The sequence below is a fragment of the Empidonax traillii genome, unplaced genomic scaffold, assembly GCF_003031625.1.
Source record: "Empidonax traillii isolate 1590-97213 ecotype Southwest subspecies unplaced genomic scaffold, ASM303162v1 scaffold138:size3245559, whole genome shotgun sequence".
NCBI lineage: Eukaryota > Metazoa > Chordata > Aves > Passeriformes > Tyrannidae > Empidonax > Empidonax traillii.
In genome coordinates this window covers 2,966,188-2,987,313 of record NW_020955331.1, presented here as the reverse complement: position 1 = coordinate 2,987,313, position 21,126 = coordinate 2,966,188, and the positions used below count along the sequence as shown (strand labels likewise).

At 47.6% G+C, this 21,126-nt stretch overlaps 1 protein-coding gene across 5 annotated transcripts in view; it reads left to right on the top strand.

Moving 5' to 3' along the window:
• Window positions 1-21,126, top strand: part of LOC114057557 (D-beta-hydroxybutyrate dehydrogenase, mitochondrial-like) — a 28,752-nt gene that overhangs the window by 7,524 nt on the left and 102 nt on the right. For 3 of the 5 annotated variants that reach the window (XM_027883970.1, XM_027883968.1, XM_027883969.1), the window contains exons 3-5: window positions 2,293-2,434; window positions 6,008-6,160; window positions 7,732-9,935. In XM_027883970.1, the coding sequence (XP_027739771.1) occupies window positions 2,293-2,434; window positions 6,008-6,160; window positions 7,732-8,213 (777 nt within the window). In that variant the 3' untranslated portion in view covers window positions 8,214-9,935. Of the gene's footprint in view, window positions 1-2,292; window positions 2,435-6,007; window positions 6,161-7,731; window positions 9,936-11,006; window positions 11,309-21,126 lie in introns of those variants that run through there. The other 2 variants (XM_027883966.1, XR_003571244.1) reach the window with 2 other exon arrangements.

Sequence of the window (21,126 nt, the reverse complement as noted above, 5' to 3'; positions counted from 1 at the left end):
TTGCAGGAGCAGTTGGGCCATTGCTGCCAAGACCTTGCTTGATTCATGGCTCCTGCTGGTGAATCCTGAGGTCAGGAAGGTCATCCCTGGGAGGACAGAACATATGATGATGTTCAGTTGCTTCCATATGAATACATGGCTGCTTCATTTGTGAAGAGGTTTTCTGGACAAAGGAGTTAATCGCTTTGTTTTACAGTTAAATAGTGGCTGAGGTGGTATCTACGGCTATGAAGAGTGGTTCCAATTGATATTGCATGTTGAAGTCAGTCTTCCAAAATCAATATGTTTTGTTGTCAGTGAATAAATTGTAGCTGGGAAAGTAACTTTGCAGATAAAGTTGCATTGGTGATAGGGGAAAATTCATCTCAATATGAACAATACAAACGATTTATGTTGAATTTTTAAGTTACTGTCCTATGACTTTGTTTCTTAAAAAACAGTGGAGATATTTCTTGTTTAATTTATAAATATTGTGAAAGATTAAAAGATATGTAAGGAGAGGTGGTTGTCAGTGCTGAAATGACAACTGGCACTTGAATACAGATATATTTTTGTTTTTATATAGATACAATAAAGCTCTCTCTTTACAAGCTGAATTAGCTCCACTTTATTCACTGTTAAGTAACTGAAAGTTGCTTTGTATAACTCAGTGAGATGCAAGAGCATCTTGCAGAAATATAGTGAGGCATCATACAACTCTCATCTGTTCAAAGGGAATAAAATATTTTGTTGACTATGTAATGCCACTTTCAGAGATTGTTTTTGTGGCCAGATAAGAGGCCAACACAGCATGGCATCACGTTTGATGTGCATGAAAAAAGCTTCAAGCTGTATTTGCTGTTCTTGTGATACTGGGAAATAAGTGAATTGTGAAATAACATGCAGCCATGGGGCCAGAAATTCGTTCCTGCTATTGTCATAATGCCAGTGTAACTATATATTGATTTTTAAGAGGGCTGCCCTGTTTTGCTCAATGCTGTGATGGGCATTTCATCTCTTTTCCTTTATTACACGTCACTGTTCACTGGGCTGAAGGTGGAGATGAGATATTGTATACTGTATTAATTAAATAGCCTGAGATACTTATAAAAAACTAAGCAGTTACATGTTTTTTATATCTGCCTGTCTGCAGAGGCAGCTGAGCAGATGACTGTGGGAGGGTTGCTTGCCTTGTTTGCCCTTGTGCTGTGGGAGTTGATATCAAGCGCTAAAGGAAGAGTGGCAGCCAGGCATGGTGATTCATCAATTCGTAACTTTTTTCTCCCTGATGAGGCAGAGCCTGTGACTCAGGGAATAGTTTTGTGAATTAAATCTCAAACCTGCTGTGGAACTGCGTGGCTAATCAGTTCTCTCTTCACTTTTATTTGTTATTTACCACCTGAGTAAGGCTTAGGCAGCAATCCTTCCTGGAAGCAACTGGGTAAAGTTTGGAATTTTAACTGTGTTTATGTTAGAATAAACAAAACCCCACCACAATAGTAACAGAATCTCTAATGATAGCAGTGGAGTGGGGAGGAAAGAAAGGAAAAAAGTAGAAAGGAAAGCAAAGCCATCATGTTCTTATTGCCTACAGTGTGGAAAAAAAAAAATCTGTTCTTTCTTCCTTAGCCAGAATCTCCTTTCATGCCTCATGTCTGTAATAGTACTGTTGTGCAGCAGATCTCCACTGAGCATGTATTCCTGTGCATCTGTGCTGCTGTGCAGTAAGAGCACAATATTGTATAGGTTCAGCTGTGAAGGTTTCCTGTACATCAGACTGTTTGCTGTTGGCCATGCTGAGGGAGTGCCTGTTGCCTTGTTTTCAAAGTGGTCTGACAATACTACTTCATTAGAACCCAGGCAATATTTTGAGATGACATGAGTACAGTGCCTAATTAGCTGTTTGCTTTTAAGCCTGGAGTATCTGACTCCAATCTCTGTACAAGTGTTTGCTGTGTCACCTGTACAGTGTGGAGACTGAGGCAGTGGAGTCACCCACAGTTCTCCCAGGCTGGCACAGTATTTTGCCATTTTATAGATGTGAAACCCATCATGTGAGTAGCCAGCACCAGGGGGGGCTTCGTGGCCCCTCAGGGCAGTGGGTCTGATGCAGTTATAGAAGTGGTGCTGGAGGAAATAGATAGAAGGCATGTTGGTTTGTGTGGATCCCGTGCTTATTTGTGTACCAGGTTTACACCTCTGTGAGCAGTGTCAATAGCTTCTATTTTCTGACCATGTGAACATGCCTGGCCCCGAACTGCATTACTGTCCTCGGTCCACCTTACTGGGAAACTTTTCTGTTCTGCTGAGCAGGATGAGAATGGAGATGGAGCCAGGGAGCTGAAGAACATGAAGTCAGACCGCATGAAAGTGCTACAGATGGATGTGTGCAGTGATCAGGAGGTGGCTCAGGCTGTGGATTTTGTGAAGAGGACCCTGAAGGAGCCAGAGAAAGGTATGTGGGGATTTTTTGTTCACAGAATCCTATCTACAGAGCAGGCCATGCGCTGACCAGGTCATTCTCTCTCTGTACTGCTGAAAGAGGGTTAACAAGCCTGAAGGCCTGTGACAGTGTGTGGCTGGCAGTCAGGCAGTGCTGTACCCAGGTCAGTGAGGACAATTGTCTTGCTGTTGATGTGGCAGCCACATGGAAAGAGACCAAGACTGGCTAGAGGATTAGACTTTAACTCTACATCCCATAAAAAGCAAGGAGTGGCAGCAAGCCCACAAGTATCTGTGTCTTTGTCCTTGAATGTCTGTGAAGGGCATAGAACAGCCAGAGCTTGATCCCTTCCATGTGCTCCTGCCACAAGCTGGCTCATGCAGACTTTGCTTAGTGACCCAGCTAATGAAGAGGTGACAGGCCCTGGCTGCCTATTGCAGTCCCCTCTGCTGTGCAGGTACAACTGAGTGCTGAGCTGGAGCACAAATCTGACCTACCCCAAAACCTGTATTAATCTTCAGCTGTGTCAGTCCATGTCTCCAGTTTGCCATGCAACATCCCAGAGGTGAAGTGGGATCCAGGGTGGGCTTGGTGTAGATGACCTTAATCCACATGTCACCTTAAGCATGAGTCCAACTCATGGATCTTAAAAGCATGTCAAAGAAGACAGGAGTCCCTTCTTCCCTTCTCGGAAGTGGTTTGGCAGAGGGATATGATATCAGTCAGAGCCTGATGTGACACCGCCTAACCTGTTCCCATGTAATGAGGTTGTGAGGCTCCTTGCCCTGCACAGGTTTTTCTGCAGCCTCTGTGCCAGTAGCAAGCTGGACAGCAGCTGTAGACACAGGCTGAGAATGAACTGAAGTTTGGCATCTGTGGCTCCAGGACTTCAGAGCTGTGTGACTTGAAGGAGGTTGCTCCTCTTGAGGCTTGGAGGAGACTGCCATGGCCCTGTCTTTGTTCACAGCACGTATAAAGCTAATAAATAACAATAGCTCTAATCTTCATGCAAATTATGTGAGCACACCTTTCCTCCTAAAACAAGCGTATTAAATGTAACTGAGTAGTGCACGAGCTCTGATCCCACACAGGTTCTCTCTGCATGGCTTTTCTTCCTACACAATCACCCAGCCCTCATCACACATTTCACAGCTTCTCAAGCTTTTCCTGAAGAGCTCAGCAACAGCAGTGGTGGCACAGAGCCATTTCCCACTGAGTGAAAGCTTGGAAGGGAGCAGCTCTGTTGCTTCTGTTAATGCAGCAGTGTTTGCAAAACCATGTGTGTAGAAGGGACAGAGAAGTCTTGCATCCCTGATCAGCAAGTTGCACCGGTTCCTCCTGCTCTTGAGAGCCTTATCCTGTAACAATTTGCTCCAGCACGGTGTGCAAAGCAACAAAGCCTTCTTTTTAGGCCCATCAATGTGACTGAGATTTGAGGCTTGCCAATAGTGCTCAATAAATAAGTGCTGGCATATAGAGACTATTGAGGTGCCTTGCACAGAAGTGGTTGTTGCACACTGAATGTTGCCCTGCAGGAGCTACTGCAGAACAGTGCTGTACAGTTTTTTGTACCTCTTCTCCCTAAGCTGTGTACATAAGGCTGAACTAATTTCAATAGGAGTGCCCGTTTGTTTTCGGTCTTATGCAGTTCCCACTGTATTGTTGACACCACAGACGTAATAGGGATAAGGCTCTGCTCAATAAACACACCACTGTCCAGCAAACAGCCCTGTGCCTGGGCACCCCTCAGCACTTTGTTCTGTATGTAACATGCCCTGATCAATGAGCAATGGAATTCCAACAACAAACTATTGTAAACAATGATTCAGGGACGTTCATGAAGACTAACCTCATAACCCAGGAAATGGAAAGCATTGTAGTGAAATTTATGGGAATTTGTCAGGAATACTCTGCAGAAGTCAGTTTCTGACTAACAGCTGGTAAGTCTTTGGTAAATCACTGCCAAATTTGCTCTGTGTAGTTTCTTGTTACTTGTGAAATTACCCCTCCAGGTGCCCTGTTTCCATTCTCCTCCTGCTAGCAATTAGAGTTTGCTTTGCAGCAGCGCAGGGGACCCCTTTCAAGCTGAGATGCTATGCTGGCTGCAGATGAGTGTGAATTTCAGAGTAATCTTGATCCACTAAAGCTGGTAGCTTCAGAATTTCAGAGTAATCTTGATCCACTAAAGCTGGTAGCTTCAGTAAGTGAAGCAGTGAGAGGCTGCTACACACAGCTGGTCAACAGCCTCCAAGGAGAACAACCTCAGCTGGGAACAGGGCAGGGTTACTGGGACCCATGTGAGAGCAGGATGTCAGGCTAGCAAGGGCATATTGGTGTTTTCAAATGCCCAGGAGGATAAAGTCCATTGCACAATGGTAGAGTATTGCACTTTGCTTAGAGGACTGTGTTTGGTACAATACATGGTTACTATCTGACCTAGAATAAATACAGGCAGGCTGGAAGTTATTGAAATACTTTCATACATTAGGGCAGGGAAGCTGTGGAGCAGAGGCATGGCAAAGAGCCCAGAAACTTTTGAGAGAGAACTTGATAACTTTTATCAACAGGGTGGCATGACATTAGTGCTTTTGATAGCAGTGTCAGAGCTCCCTGGACATGAAGGATCCTCCTTAGCCCTGTATTTGTTCTTGATGGTAAGAGGAAAGTCAGGGAGTGGAAAGGGGCCCTGAATCCAGTGCACCCCAACAGCTCAGCCCTCACTCCAACACAGTGCAAAATAACTGGTGTATGGCAGGACGTCTAATAAAGAGCAGCTCTGTTATCTTGTTCCAGCTCTTCTGCTTGCTCCTCGTGCAATTTATGACTGCACAGTCAGTATTTCAACAAATCCATGAAGTGTGGATTCAGTGGTGCAGTTGTTTGCCACTGGGACTTCAGCAGTAATTGCTTTGAAGGGTCAAGTCCTTGGTGACCTGATAAGTCCTGACATGTAAGGGGCTCAGTGCAGAAGCTCTTAGTAAGTGCAGTCAACTTAATTTTGACAGGACTGCATGCACAAAAGACATTAATTTTTAAGTTCTAGTAGCCGTAAGGGTTCGTTGTAAGTTTGCTAACCCGTAGTTAGGGTGGAGGGAAACAGGTACTTGGACTAAAACACAACAGCTGTTAACTGGGCCATGAACTTGCAGATCAATACCATGCACTCTCCAAAACAGTGAGTCAGAGTTGTAAAGGGGATTTAGAAATCCATGATATTTGTTTTCCTTGCCTTTTTTTTTTTAATTTTGGGGAAATTGAGCCCCCTCTAGAAATGCATAATATCACTGAACGAAGACAAACCTGGGACAAACAGGAGCCATGAGAAGCCCCAGAACAGCATTTGACCTTACAGGAGACATTCAAGGAGGCAAAGCTTGTGTGGCCCCCTCTTCTTGATGTTCCAAACAAGCCCCTAGTATACCAAGAGTGTATTTCATCTCCTTGCTGGGTTTTTCTCTACAACCTTTTTTTCTACAAGTCCCCAGTTCTTTGTCAAGATTTTAGGTTGACTGTGAGAAACAAGGAAGGTAGATTTTCTGTGACACTCTTTCTTGTTCCACTCTTTAACCATGTGTTTTTTGGCAGGTCTATGGGGCCTGGTGAACAACGCTGGCGTCTCAACCTTCGGAGAGGTGGAATTTGCAAATTTAGATAACTACAAGAAGGTGGCAGAGGTCAACCTGTGGGGCACTGTGAGGGTGACAAAGGCTTTCCTGCCCCTCATTCGAAGAGCTAAAGGTACATGCTGGGTAGTGTGGCAAGGCTCAGAGCTTTTGTAGCCCAGCAAAGAGATGTAGCTAAAAATCCAGGCTGTGCTTGGAGGAATGCCTGTGCAGTCCAAGGAGGCTGTGTGAGGTGTGCAGTGTAAGCATTTGGTAGTACAGGTCAGTCTTGGGGCAGTCTCGGCACCTACACTGCAGGTGTTATCTTAAACATCCAGGATGTCAGAGACTTTTGTGTAATGCTGGCAGATATCACACAGACAAGATAATCCAGAGTCCACTGAGTGCTTGTGTTTGGATAACTGAATCTTCTCCCTTCATGTTATTCAGTTCACAGATGACTTCAGGTAGAGATGGAATAAATGAGTCAATAGCAGCCAATTTAGATATCTTACAAGACAATGGTGTTATCAGAACTCTTTGTTTTATATTATAAAAGATACGTATGAGCAGAACTCAGGAGAGCTTCTTTATTTAGTATGTGTGGGAATGCAGGCACAGGTGTGTGTTCCGTGAGGACAGAAGGGGGCTATATTGAGAAGATTGCTCAGATACCGTTTTCAGAAAGCAAGTAACCACTAAACAAGCTCCATCTCACTGCAAAAGGGATCTTACCCATCAGGTCAGCAGGTGGTTCTCACAGGCTTAGGTCTGGAATGTGACAGCAGAGCTGCCCACTTGTTTCTCAGCTAAAATTTCAAGCTGCAGAGGGATGTTGGGCTCTGTGGATGTGAAAATCCTCTCTGTAAAAATAGCTAGTGGGATTTCAAGGGCTTGTTTGTAAGCGCATCTGAAACCTTAGTTGCACACGGCGTGTCTTGGATAAGGGCAGAGACACCCACAGAGGAGTGACCACTGCTGTCACCATCCCAAGGCAGTGCCTGATCTAACACAAGCTACCAGAGCTCTGGAGTTGAGCTGTCACGGGCTGCTGGCAGGAGTTAGGACAATTGGTCTCCACTGCCCCATGGACAGCGGCACATCGAGTCTCCCCTTGTTTGTCTCAGGCATGGACACTGTAGGCTGACCATCTGGGTGAGCAGGCTGTGCTGCTCATGCTGCAGTTTCTGAGAACTCTCTACTCATTCTCTGCCATCCAGCTCGTGTCTAGAAGCATGTAGCTGAGTTGGGCAGAGGGACTGCAGTCTAACTGTTGTGCTTACAGAAAGAACCAGAACGCTCATATAGCATCACACAGAGTTGTGAGCTTTGCAGCTTGTAACACTGCAAGCTGGGACCTTGAACCCTTCTCTAGCAGGACGAGGAGTGGGGCACACTGATGTGAGAACACACAGCTAGCTGTCTAAGAAGATCTGGGTACTTCCATACTTGGAAATTCAGAGGGAAATGTCTTGTATGCTTTGTAAATTCTTTTTGATACTGCGACAGGTGTGTACACCATCTGTGGAGGAGGTCAGAGGAGCCTTGCTTGAGTCAGAAGAGAAAGGCTCCTTGACAAGGGATTTGCATGCCTCTTCAAGATTCAGATCTTAGAAATCAGCATCATCCAACTAAGTGCCCTTTTACCGGAATGTTCTGGCTGCTGCTTGTGCAGCCCATCATCTCTCCCTGCTCTTTTCTCTCTAGGCCGTGTGGTGAATATCACGAGCATGTTGGGACGGATGGTGAGTCCATCTCGCTCCTGCTATTGCGTGTCCAAGTTTGGGGTGGCCGCCTTCTCCGACTGCCTGAGGCAGGAGATGTACCGCTGGGGTGTCAGAGTCATCCTTGTTGAGCCCAGTAACTTCGTGGCAGCAACTGGCATCCTGACGGCAGAGGGCATCGACAAACAGGCCGAGGCTCTGTGGAGCGGGGCAAGTGACACCGTGCGGGAGGACTATGGGGGGGAGTATTTCACTCGCCATGTGGCCATGATGAAGTCCTTTGTTAACAGTGGCCTGAAGGATATGTCTCTGGTTGTGAATGACATCACTGAGGCGCTCACTTCCCCGTGCCCCAACAACCGCTACAATCCCATGGAGACCTACTGGTGGGTGAGGCTGCAGGTCATGACCCACCTGCCCACAGCCATTGCCGACTGGCTTTACATCCCTGGAGCCACCCTGTAAATGGCCATCCTTCAGGCATCCCTCCATGGCTCATACTCAAGCACAGGTTACAGCTCACCTCTGCACTCCTTGATGATGTGTCTCCCCTGTAGGTGTAGGATTGTGGCTTCAAGTCGTGTGTTGTGGGATGGTAGAACAGCATAGCTTTTTCATTTGGTATTTTTCCTAATTCTTGTTTGTATTCCCTGCTGCCTTAATTAAAGTTGAAAAGTATTTTCCTTTTAACTAGGAGGCAGAGGAAGGTTACAATAATGGGTCAAATACATGGCTAGTGTAATTGGGTTAGCAGAATTCACCCAGCCATGAATTTGGCTCATTAATGGGCTCTTGCTTTTCCTTACAAGGACGAGCTGCTAATAGCAGAGCAAAGCTGTTGCTATGAGATGGCTTGAAGGGAAAAACTAAAATAGGAAACCAAAGCAGAGTTTTCCATTTGATTGAAAATGGGTCAGTCACAGCCTTGCATTGTTTTCACGGTACTGCTAGGAAGCTCTGCTGCGCTGTGACTGTCTGCTCTTTCCAGGGAAACAGTCACACTGCCTCTAAATAGCCTCATTACCTAGCTGCAAAGAAGGGTTCTTCCCTCCCTGCACTGTGTCCAGGAAATGCCAGAGCAAACAACTGGGGATAGGCTGGGCTGGTAAAAGCCCTTCTAACAGTGAGTGAGGTCTGAGCCATCCCTCAGTCCCTGTGTGAGACTTGCAGCCTCTCTCCACCTGCTGCTGCTGAGCTTTGCGGAACAGAGTTTAAGCTGATATAGCAAACAAATTTGTCTCCTCTGACTGCTACCTTAGGTGCCTAAACTACTCAGCTGGGGTACAGACACTCCCCCTGTTTCCCTCATGTCACTGTCCCATCCAGACTCCCTCTTGCTGGTGAGGGAGCTGTTGTTTGCTTTCCCAAATAAGGTTTTTGGTTTAATCCTCTGTGGTTGAACAGTGACAGGGTACTGTGCAAGCAGCATGGCCTTACTATGAACTCTAGAAGAGTCCTTTAGGAGACACGTTTCTTGTCTTTAATATTGCACAATGAAATCTCCATGTCACACAATCATCTCCTCTGAGAACCCCCTGATAACCAGTATGGGCTACTCTTGCCCAGTATCTCCAAGGGTCTCTCCTGTTGGCTGTATACAGGACTGCAATAATTTTTCCCAGTGCTGGGGCTGCCTGGCTTCATGCCCTGTTCCCTCTGTTCCAGTGATGACCAGTGGTGGAGCAGCCAGTGGGCTGCGGGTGCTACTGGCCAGGCTGGGACCCTACCCTCTAACTCTAGGGACCAGCTTTTCTTTCCACTGTTTTGCCTTATGTGAGATTCAGTGCCTGTGAAAAGAGTTTATTGATTGCTCTTTCTTCATCTGTCTCTGCTAGCTCTGACGTGGAAATTGTGCCTTAAACTGTAGGCCGCTGGCTGTAATTTCTTGGAGTCTGCATGCAGCCGCGAATGCTGTGATGCCTTGAGCAGGCTTCCCTTGGAGATGCTGTCAAAGCAGCTTGTATTACAAGTAACAACTCCTGGAAATACTGCTTTGCAGTTCTTTTTTATTCCAGATCATCGACACATGGAGATTGCCTGGGATCCAGGACCCAGAAGGATCCCACTGAACTGCAGCTTAAACAGTGTTTTAATCACTTCTTCCCCCCTGCACTGTGAAATGTGATTACTGTTAAGTAGCTCTGATTTGCACAGAGAGAAAAAATAAACTGTGAGATTTGTAAAGCATGTATCTCTGGCTCCAGTGCTAATTTCTACACTGGTTTTCTCAACCCTTTAGAATCTGAGGCTGGTATTTCATTAAGTTCAGTAATTAAGGAAGTGGCGGTGCTTCAGCAGGTAGTGGGACTTTAGAAGCTCAATGAGAACGTCCTGGAGCAGAACAGACAGCATGCTCTGTTTCCTCAGCAGAAGGCAGCTAGAGAGGCCTCTCTGCAAATGTACACACCATCATTGTTTGTGTTTTATGTGGTTTCCCTCAAAGGATGGCGTTGAGAGCAGTGCTGTGCATTATTCATTTCCTCGGTGCTCAGTGTGTAACTAATCCAAGTGCTACAGCTGCCTGGTAATAAGGATTATAGACAGGATGGAGACTGGCGAGCCAAGAAGTGTCCGAGGCCATGCAAGGACCTTGTGGTTGAGTCAGGGCTAGGATTTCACACCATGTGAGCCCCAGTCCCTTCCTCTGCCCCCTGAGAAGTGCTCAGCCAGTGCCTGATCTGGTTTCTGCCTGTGTGGGGAGCTCCAGGTGGGCATCTGGGGGTGTGAGGAGCAGAGTGCTGGTGCAGGAAGAGCAAGTATCCAGTGTTTCTGTATGGTACAGATGATCATGTGAACTCAGAAGCAGAGGAGTGAAGTCAAGGACCTCCAAGCAGGTCCTTTCCCATCTTGAGCTTCCAGCAACCATTCAGTGTCCAGTGAAAACTTGATTCTGATATCTGTTCCCTGAGGCAACCAGACCCTTATTTCACACCATAGAGTTGCATTATTACAGTCATTGAGGGCAGATTATTGTTTTTCTGGTAACAGCAGGAAGAAATCTCAATTCCATTTGACAGTGACCTTCAAAGCCAGAGGACAGAGGAAATTAAAAAAGTTCAGTGAAATCCGCTGGAATTCCTCATTGCTACTGTGGTATCCTACGAGGAATTAGGTTGCCAAAGCTGCCTTTTTTTTTCAAGGGCCAGTTGCTGAGGCTGTGTGTTTCTCATGATGCTTTGGAAGGCAGTGATGGTTCAGCTCCTGGGTGCACCCTTTACCCTTTGTGAAGTGTTTCTGGTTTCCCTTTCAGATTGGCAGGTTCTTTGCGATGGCACTTGGAACCAAAAGGGGGTTCCTCTGCATGTCATGTTTGCTCTGGTTCAGCTTAACACAGCAGGGGGCCTCCTTGGGTTTCCCAAGCAATCACAGTGAGTTTGGATTCTCCAGATCACTTCAGGTTCTTTGTGTCTTGACCAAATCTCCTAAACCAGTGGCAAGTCCCAGTATGTGTTGCAGATCTCATGGCACCTGTTGTTCCTGGTTTAATTCCAATATGGAACCTCCACTAGCAGCAATGACAGAGAGCTTATGATGGGTGAAATGAATAAAGACCATCTCTAGAAGCCAACAGAAACCAAATGTCTCTTCTGAATGGCAAGAGATGCAGAGGAGGTGGTTCGTTTCAGGCAGAGGTGAGACGCAGCAGCTTGCTGGGGAGATCCCTCACTGATAGTCCTGTGTTTACCTCTTCAAGGAGCTACACAGAGGACAGCACAGAGGACAACTTCTTCCTCTGGGCTTCACAAGCCTTTATGACTGCCAAGAGTGGCCCATGTCCTAGGTTTTCTGTTCTGATGTGACTGAAGATCTCAACCAGCGCTGGAGTTGGCCAGGAGACGTGCTGCACCAAATGCCAGCTCTGCAGCATTCCTGGGAGCTGTGCTTGACATCCTGATGGGCAAGACCCAGCATTTGGACAAATATTTGTAAGCAGTGGGATGTAATTTCTCTTAGATAGTGTAGACCATGAGGATACTTCTGTGTGCCACTTTCCTCCCAAGTGGTGGCCCTGTAGCTGCTGTCTGGTTACAGAGCACTAGTGAAAAAAACCAGGACGAGGGATGCCAGAGTGTTAGCAAAGCTGCTGCTCTCCTTTGTCTAGTGAGCCCAAACTAATGGATACTCCTGTTTCTGGCCACACGATGCCTGTGACTGACTTGTGGCACACTGGCATTGTTTGGTATATAACCTGTTGCTTTGACACCTCGGATGGAGTCAATAGGTGTCAGGAGAAAGTTTAGGATTTGAGAAGCACTCCTTGCACATCTGGCTTTGAACCTGCAGATGAAGAACTGCCTACTGCTAGAAATGTTGTTGGGAAAAGGGATGACATTGCTTTCCTACAAAGCAATGGCCCTGAAACCAGGATGGGAGATTCCCCAGCACAGCTCACCTCTGCCTCACCTGCTTCCCTGGACCCAAATATCTCCTTGTGGGGTAACTGTGTCTCCCAGCCAAACTGCTTCCCCCAGGGCTCCTCACCTTCCTTGAGAAAAAAAAAACCAAGGAAAGACACCAGCACTATCAGCTGGAAAAACTTAAGTGTTAAACATGTCAGATAGAGATTAGGAAGCTGTGCTAAAGGTCTTTACAAGAACTACAACAGGTGAGAAAGACCGCCGAGGTCCTGCCTTGCACAGAGAGATGCTGGCCCAGCCCTCTGCCAGGGCAGTGCATGGGTGGGACCTTCAGAGGCCTGGGGCTTCTTCAGGGCGCTCTGCTTGGCAGCACCCAGCTCTGCAACAGTGCCACCCAGTGCACCCACAAACAGGAGGCTTGCTCAGCTTTTTGGAAACTTAAAGACCTAAGAAACCCAGGATAGATCCTTCTAGCTCCAAGGGCCCCCTGAACACGATTGATGCTGGTGTAAATAGCAATGGCAGTAGATAGCAATAGCACCTGCGCTTCTGGCTGGGGTTTTGAAACGCAAATTTTCAGCTTCGTGTGCAACCACAATGCTGAGAAATGTCTTAGAAATAAACCCAAACCAATACCAGCAGGTTTCTCAGCCAGCAGCCTGAGCCCTAAGGATTGGAGAGATGCTACAAATAGCATGAGAATTTGTAAGAGAGCTAGCTCCACCTCCAGGGCCTGGTCTGGAGCCAGATACAATTCATTCTCAGCAGTGTTAGAAGGGCCACAGTGATGCTACTGATACAGCCCTGTCATCTTCTCCCCTGGTGCTCTCTGCGGAAGGGACCAGACCTATGTTTTCACCTCATGATGTGAAATAATACCTTTGCCCTGACAGAAGTTTTTTAGGAGGCACAAAGTGGCCATGCATATGGGTCTGCTGTGGTATCCAGTGCCTTCTCCTGTGGTGTCTTAATGGTGAAGAGCCCTCCAGAGCACTCAGCAGGATGGGCTGGATCAACCCGCTGGTGCAGAAGGCAGCTCTGGGCAAAGCTCTTGGCCGAGCCAGTTTTCAGGTGAATTATCATGCACATCGTCAGTGAACATGCAGGAGTTCATGCCCACAGGTTCCCATTTGGTTCCCTGAGGGGGGTTTGCCTCACAGCACTTTTTGCCAACAGAGCAGTGATGAAGGGGGTCTCTACCCACCCCATTGCCTGTGGGTGTGCAGAATTGCTTTCCTCTGCCCTTAACAGTGTTTTGGTCACATAGGTATGGTCCAGGTGGCATTTTTCTGGTATTTTCGGATTAAGTACATCATTATCAGTTTATCCTCAATGAAGGAACCTCCTCCATCAGACATCTTCAAGCCTGATGGAATCAATATGGAGAAAGAGTGAAGTTTTCTGGCTTTATGGAAGAATAACTGTATTTTTAAGAGTGAGGGTTTCTAAGGCTCGATGTGGTACTGCTATACTATTGCCAGCTCTGCACTTTCATTGCTATAGCATCATCAAACTGGCCCCAATACTATGAGTTTTATGGGTTTGCTTTGAAGAGCAGATGGTGACATTTGGTCTGTCTACCAGTTCCTCACTGTTGCCTTCCCCTGTGCCTGGCTGTTCCTATCCTGCATGGCACGAGGTTGTCCATCCCCTGAGCACAGCCCCTGGTGTGAAAGTTCTTTCTCATGAAGGATATGGCAGATGAGTAGTGGTGTTTCCCAGCTGTTGCAAGCTTCAGCACCCAGCCAGAGCAGATCTGGTCACCTCAAGGTCTAGCAGATCTTCCTTCACTGTGTTTGCCAAAACACTGATAAAAGTAAAACCAGGAAAAATGAAACAAAGAATTCCTGCTTTGATTGTAGTGAGGGCATTTAGCAGAGGAACCGGGTGAGACCTGGTCTGTTTTGACAGTGTAATGGAAAGACTTCTTCCAAGGACTGAAATACAGCACTTCTGGTCCTGGCACTGCCGCTGGTTCACCAAGTGCCCTGAATAAATCCCTCTGCCTGCACCAAGCTCCGTTACCATCCCAGCCTTCTCTGCCACCACCCTGCCCATGCTGGAAAGCAAAAACCCTTTGCAATGCAATACATGCTGTTTGACTCATTTTGTTATCATAACTGATGCCACAGCAGGTGTTATCCCCCTTCCCACAGGCTGAATTACTTTTTGTGGCAGAATAATAATGTGGCATCTCCTGTCTTCTGCATGAAAGCCACTACAAGTGGCTTGTAAAGTCTTCTGAACTGTTACAGCTGCACAGAGGAATGTGCCAGGATTGAGGGCAGGCATTAACACCATTATGCTGCTTTTAAATGGGCACCAAGGTTAACCATCACCCCACAGGCACATTGCCCAGGGACCTTGAGCTGCAGCTCAGGGGAAAACTCTGCATTGTGTTTTACTGCACAGCTCCATGGCCCCTCTGCCAGAGCAATTTTGCTCCCAGGGGTGCAGGTGGTACCTGTCATCTTGTGGGGTCACGTGCTGCAGGAGAAGTCATTTTCCTGGTGGGACTTTAACCAAGGTTACTATGACAATCAGTCAGCAGACTGTCCTCGTGTTTCCTTCCTGGTTTCTGCCTGTTCAGAGGTGTTGAAGCATTTGGAGCGCAGCAAAGCACTTTCCCTTTCCAACTCTAATGAGAGTCAACCGTTTCTCCAGGAAGCGTGACTAAAGAGGGAGCTGTCGGGAGAGGGAATGCTCCCTCTCAAGGCCCCACGGCTCCATCACTTACTGCAGGGAGAGATGTCAATCCCTGCGTCCGGTCAGAGACATCCAGTGGGTGTCTGGAGTATGACTATACAGTTTCTCTTCCTGTGGGAAGTAGAGCACAAGTGCCTCTGCAGATACTAACCCTGGCAGTCCTCCAGAAAAGAAGATGGGGCTCAAGGGTTCCAATACTTTAGTAATGGGGAAGTACCTGCAGAAAATTTGCCTGGGGACTCAGGAAAAGCTTTGAGGTGGCAATGACCATCTTTAAAGAGGATAAGACAGTGTGGTGGCTTGGCTCTTGGCACAGGGTGCCCTAGAGGAGGTGGAGAACACGGTCACCTAGTGGGTTCAGTTGTCTCTCCATCCCAGTGAGGGACTCCAACACTGAGTTTTCCCAGGGCCAGCACTGGTGTGGGGATGGTGCCAGTGCTTTTACTGGGAGCTGCTGCCACACCACGTGCACATGCAGGAAATTCCTCTCCTTTCCTTCTTCCTCATATACTCTTGGCCCCCACACTATGTAAGTGTAACCTCATCCCTTCCTTGCACATGTTCTTTTGCTGCACATGTGCTTGACAAGCGAGTCCCTACAACTCTGTAGCCCAAGAGCACATCTGGACCTTGGTTTTGCACCACTGCCTCTTTTCCACTCCTGAGTCACACATGAACTGCTGGTTCCCTCAGGCTTTGGGGTTAGACACATGTACCAGGTGGCTGCTCCTCTCCTGCAGCGCTAGCAGGAGCAGGAAGCCCCCAGCTCACTGGGGGCAGGCATGGACTTGGCACAGCTAGTCCAGCTCCTGGCTCAGGCAGCTTTCCCTCCTGCAGGCAAGAGCCAGGAGCTGGCTTCTAGCCCTGTCTGCATGTGGGCACTTACAGACTCAATCTGAGTTGAGATGATCTGTTGCATCCCAAGGAAGTTCCTACACTCGTCTACATCTGTCCTGGTGTGAGACGCTTTTGTTCTTGTCCATGGGTAACAACCATTTCCCAGGAATAATTATGTTGGGGAATGCAAAAAATAATGTGTTGTCACAAAAATCCAAGATAATTAGATAATGCATATGTGTTCTCACCCCAGCTCTCTTTACACTGAAATACATGCCTGACTATTATTCATGGGGTACAGCATAGTATTTTTACTGCTGTCTAAACTAATCATTCCTAAAATCTTCCAACTTGTTTGAATGAAACTCACCATGAATGGTATCTCTGTGCTGTTTCATACTGTAACTACATATTGCAAATTACTGACCACTGAATTTATGTTGTTTATTTTCTGTACAATGTAAACCCCAGTCTAGCAAACACTTAGGCCTGTGTTTCAATGCAAGCTGTGTGTGCTCAGGCCCAGCCTCAATGCAGCTATTCATGGACAAAGCCAAACACATATGCCAGTGTCTTTGTGCTCCACAGACTGTGCAGAGGGATGTGACTTGCTCTTTGAGAAAGGGCAGTCTTAAAATTCTCCTCTGACCTGTGGTGTGAGATTGGGGGGCTCAGAGATACGGGGTGGAAATGCTGTGCTGGCTGATAAAGTCCATCAGGGCCAAAGTGCTGCCCTTGGGTCTTCCTGGTGCATATATAAAACAAACATAAAACAGCCTTGAGGCCTGTGAGTGGGGGATATCTGAAGGTCTGAGGCCACCCTTGAACTCTGTGTGTGATTCCTGCACTCCTGGTAGCTGATGCTCTGCAGTGCTCCTGCAGCAGGGGATCCTGTGTCCCTGCTGAAGGGCTTCTCGCTCGGCTGGCAGGAAGCATAATCTGAAGGAGATTCCCTAATTGCATTTCTAAATGCAGTAGAGGCTGTTCTCTCTCTTCATGAGCAGAGCTGCGATTACCCACACAGTATAAATCTGTGTCATGAGGAAGATGTAGGTTGTGTATAGGTCATAGAAAATATAATTGTGTAACTGAGCTTAAGGCTGAAATATGGCTTAGCTGCAGAAAATAGGGCTGTGGGCTTTAAATAGTCTTACTTGGGCATCTCTTAGACAGAGCTGGTGAGGCACAGATCACCTTTGCAGGAAGGCGCTCTCTAAGCATGTTTATTGACCCTTTTTTAGACCATTTAAAATACATTTCAGTATGCTGGAGGTTGGTGGTCCACAGAAAAGCATCATGAATCCACTGGGGAATGTGGGAGCTCTCCTCTGAGAAGGGGATGCAGAGCAGGGCAGCTGGAGTGTTCTTTGGGCTTGACTCAGCAGGGCACAGAGGACCCATATGATGGGAGAGCATCACCTTGAGCCCAGCTGAGCCACAGAGCCAGGGCACTGCAGTGCCCATGAGATTTAAATTTTAGCAGGCATTCACAGGCAGGGCCCATGGGAGTCTGGTAAATGTCCATGGGATCTGCTCCCATACCCACTGGAGAAGTCCTATCCTGCCCCCCGCTGCTGTGCACTCCTCGCTGCCGTCATGAGGACGAGACCTGGCTGAACACCTGCCCTTCCAGTACCCGATGTCTACTGTGAGAATCCAGCAGCAAATGCATACACAAAACCTTTTTTACCTTATTTAGCAGCATTAGGCTGCCCTCGGTGTGGGGCACTGGGACATACCGGATGTCCAGAATTATGAGCACTGCTGGAACTCTGTTTTTTATGGTGAGCCCATCTGCAGGTGTGAGATGCCGCTGGGCCAAAGCTTTACCACTGGTCCAGCTCTGCACTGTATTTCTTTATACAGAGACCTCGATTTTCTTCTGGTGTTTTTGTTTTGTTTTGTTTTGTTTTGTTTTGTTTTGTCTTGTTTTGGTGGGGGGTTTTTTATTTGTTTGGTTTTGTGTTTTTTTTGTTGTTGTTGGTTTTGGTGGTTTTGTTTTTGGTTTTTTGTGGTGTTTGTTTTTTGGTTTTGGTTTTTTGGGGTTTTTTTTGGTTTGGTTGGGTTTGGTTTTTTGGGTGTTTTGTCGGTTTTTTTTTTTTTTTCCTGCTTTCTGAAGAATAAATATCCCTCTGGCTCCTCTCTCTGCAGGGATTCGGATCTTGGCAGCAGTGCCAAGCAGGTTGAGGAGCCTCCCTCAGCCCAGCCAGAAACACTGCTGGTCTTTCACCATAGGGTTTGTTCCTTAAATAATAATATCCTTTTTGGTTTTCCAACTTCTTAAATCTCTCTCTTTAGTTTCTTGTGTTTTGAATACATAATTGGTTAATTTCCAGGGCAGAGAGCTACTCACTAATAGTAAATAGATGAATCACATCTTTTGTGCACTTGCATTGGACCAAATTCCTATATCCCAGAGGCCAGTTCATGCTTCCAGAGTCTGTTTACTTCCTTTGCTGTCATAAGTGTAGTTTAAAATTTTACACTATTTTGCATAAATGGATTTCAAAGCACTTTTTGCCACTCCTAAAAACAGAGGAAAATTCCCACCTGCCTTCCTTTTCTCTGTCTTATCTCCTGCAAGTTCATTTTTGTTTCTGTATACTTGTTACAACTTGTCTGACCAACCCAAAACCTCATTTCCTTCAGAGGAGGAAGAAAAACACCAAAAATGAACTTGCCGGAGGAAAGACAGAGGAAGGAAGGGAAGGCATGTCCTGAGCTGGGAAGAGCTGGCCATGCAAACGACATTGTCTCTGTGGTGGGCATCTCAGGATTCCCAGGTTATCCTGGTTCCCAGGATATGATGCCTCAACACTGCAGGTCACACAGAGAGGCTCCAGCACTGGGTCACAGCAGACCTGCACACAAGATCGGTTCATGCAGAATGGTACAAAATGGCCATGTTCATGGCAGCTCTCCAGGCCCCGTGAGTTTGGGCTGCCGAGGCACTATCTGGAGACAAAAACTTCCTTGTGGGGATAGACAGGGAGCCCTGGGCTAGCAGCTACTAGAACTGGCACTGGTGGTGTCCTACAAGGGAAGCATATGCTCAGAGCTCCTGATTCCTGCAGTGCTTCCACTGGAGGCTTTTTTTGTTGATAAGAGCTTGGACAGCTTCTTGACTATCTTAAATAATGCCAAGGATGTCATCACAGGGTTGAGAGGACAATGTCTCTCCAGCTGCTCTCTCATCCCACAGCAGGTGGAAAGTTTCAGGGGGCTTCTCTGCAGCTACTGAAATCCCAGCTGAGTACCTAGCATGGTATGACAGCCTTTCCCTGGGGAGCAAGGTCCCCACCAGGCCTGGCTGGCTGAAGCTTCTCTGTTATGTGGGTGCCAGAAGCAGATTTTCAGGTGGTCTGGGGTACGCAATGGGACGATCTCACTTCTGTACTAAGCCAGGTTGCCTGCAGGTAGAACGTCATGGGTGGAGTGGCACTGCCCTGTCCCAGCCCTCTGATGCCTGAAGTTTATCTGCAGCTCCAGCTTGTTCTAACCAGGGGGTTTTCTTTGGTGGCAGCACTCAGTGACATTGTCTCCTCTGCCTGGGGCCAGCGAGCCTTGTCTCTGAAATGGGCAGCTACCAACGCAAGACTATCCTGGCCAACACAGCCCACCCATCTGTGCCCCATGCACAGTGCTGCCTCATCTGCCACCCCTGAACATGCTGTGTTCCTTGTGCCAACTCACCTCATGTATGCTTTGCAGCGACTCTGCCTCCCCACGCATGCATGTTGCCCACTCCATCCACGCCCCTGTGCCTCACAGGGCTGCCCTGTTCTCCTGCAGCCCCTGTGGTACCTCCCTGTCCATGTTCTGTGCACGTGCTCTGCCCACCTGCCTTGCAGCTGCTTCATCACCCAGAAATGTGGGGGAGGCTTCAGTCTTGCATGAAGCATTCTGAGCATGTCTGGTGCCTTCTCCTTTTGCCCTGGTTTCTTTCCAGCTCTCCTTCTTTCTGTCCTCCCTCCCCTGCTCCAGCTTCCTGCTCTTTGATGTGCCTCTCCTCCTCTGCTCCAGGGTAAAAACTGCTTACCAGGTGGAGATGACTGCTCTCACCCCTCAATTAGGTGCAATTATAAGGTTATGCTTTTCTCTGGACCCTTGCTCTGGAGTGCAGTGCGAGTGGACAAGCTCAGAGTGGGGTCCTGCTGTGGGCTAAGGACAGACACCCTCGTCTGTGCAGGCGAGTGTTGCTGGAGGGTGCTGGAGGTGGGATGATAGGAGGGTCCTGGCATGGCCACTGATACCTTGGAGTTTTGATTTTTTAATTTTTGTAGATCTTAGAAGTAGTTATGTAGTAAATGTAGATTTTAGAGTAGCAGCATATTGTCCCTTTACCCTTTAACACACCAGCTACACATAGTAAACCCTGTTACCCATTCCCATATCAATTCCCCTAAATTCCACTAGTCTGTTTAGTCTCTTTTTCAAGGTAGAGTTGTAGAGAACATCCTAACCCTACGGAAGAAGATATAGCCATAGACGCAACAACCTTCAGGCCTAGGACTCTGGAAAGCCTCCAAGAACATTACATGCTCTGAGGAAGATGAAGATGAAGATGAAGATGAAGATGAAGATGAAGATGAAGATGAAGATGAAGATGAAGATGAAGATGAAGATGAAGATGAAGATGAAGATGAAGATGAAGATGAGGGGGTCCCAAAACGCCCCCAGACCCAATTCCCAAGAGGCGTGGCGGGGGCAGAACCTGGGTGGTGGCCGGCCGGGGATTGGGTGAAAATCATTATAAAAACTGTGAACATCTGTATTCGGGAGCACGCATTGGGGGTATTCTGGAAAGCTTGGGGGCTCATTAAAGCCTTTGCATCCTTATCTTATCTCCTACTTAATTTGGCTTGGAATCTTTTTTTCCCCACACCCATTTAGGCAACACCACTGAACACATCCTGTCCAGGTGACTCTGAGCAGAGACTCAGCTGCAACAGCCCAAGCCTGCCCCATTCCAGCAGAGGAGCAGCAGATGTCTGAGTGCTTCTTGCTGTGGTCTGGCAGAGCCCAGAAGTGTGCCCCTGGGGGAGGCATAGCCAGTGCTTGTGTAGAGATGGGTCCCAGCAGGGGCAGTGAGCTTGGCTGTCAGCTCTCATCACCTGTGCCTCAAGCTGTCCAGTGCCTCAGCACCCATGGGGTGTGTTTTGGCTGGCAGCAGGCAGTGGAGGAGCTGGACTCCACTGCAGCCCCTGAGCTCCTAAGTGTGCTGCCGATGGAGATGGGATCCCTGTGTCTCCTACCAAGACATGGGTTTTCTTCCATTTCTGTTGGTGCTGGCTATGGGGGAGGTGATGGCTAGAGCAAAGCCCACCTCACCTGTGCTCTCCACTCTCGGTGGCTCAAGGAGCATCAACTTATGGTGGCTCTTGGCTCCTCACAGCCTCCTGGCCAGCTCCCAGAGATGAATGTATACTACAGCTGGTTCTGTGGAGCATGGCTGAGTGGATGCCTTGCTGTTTCAG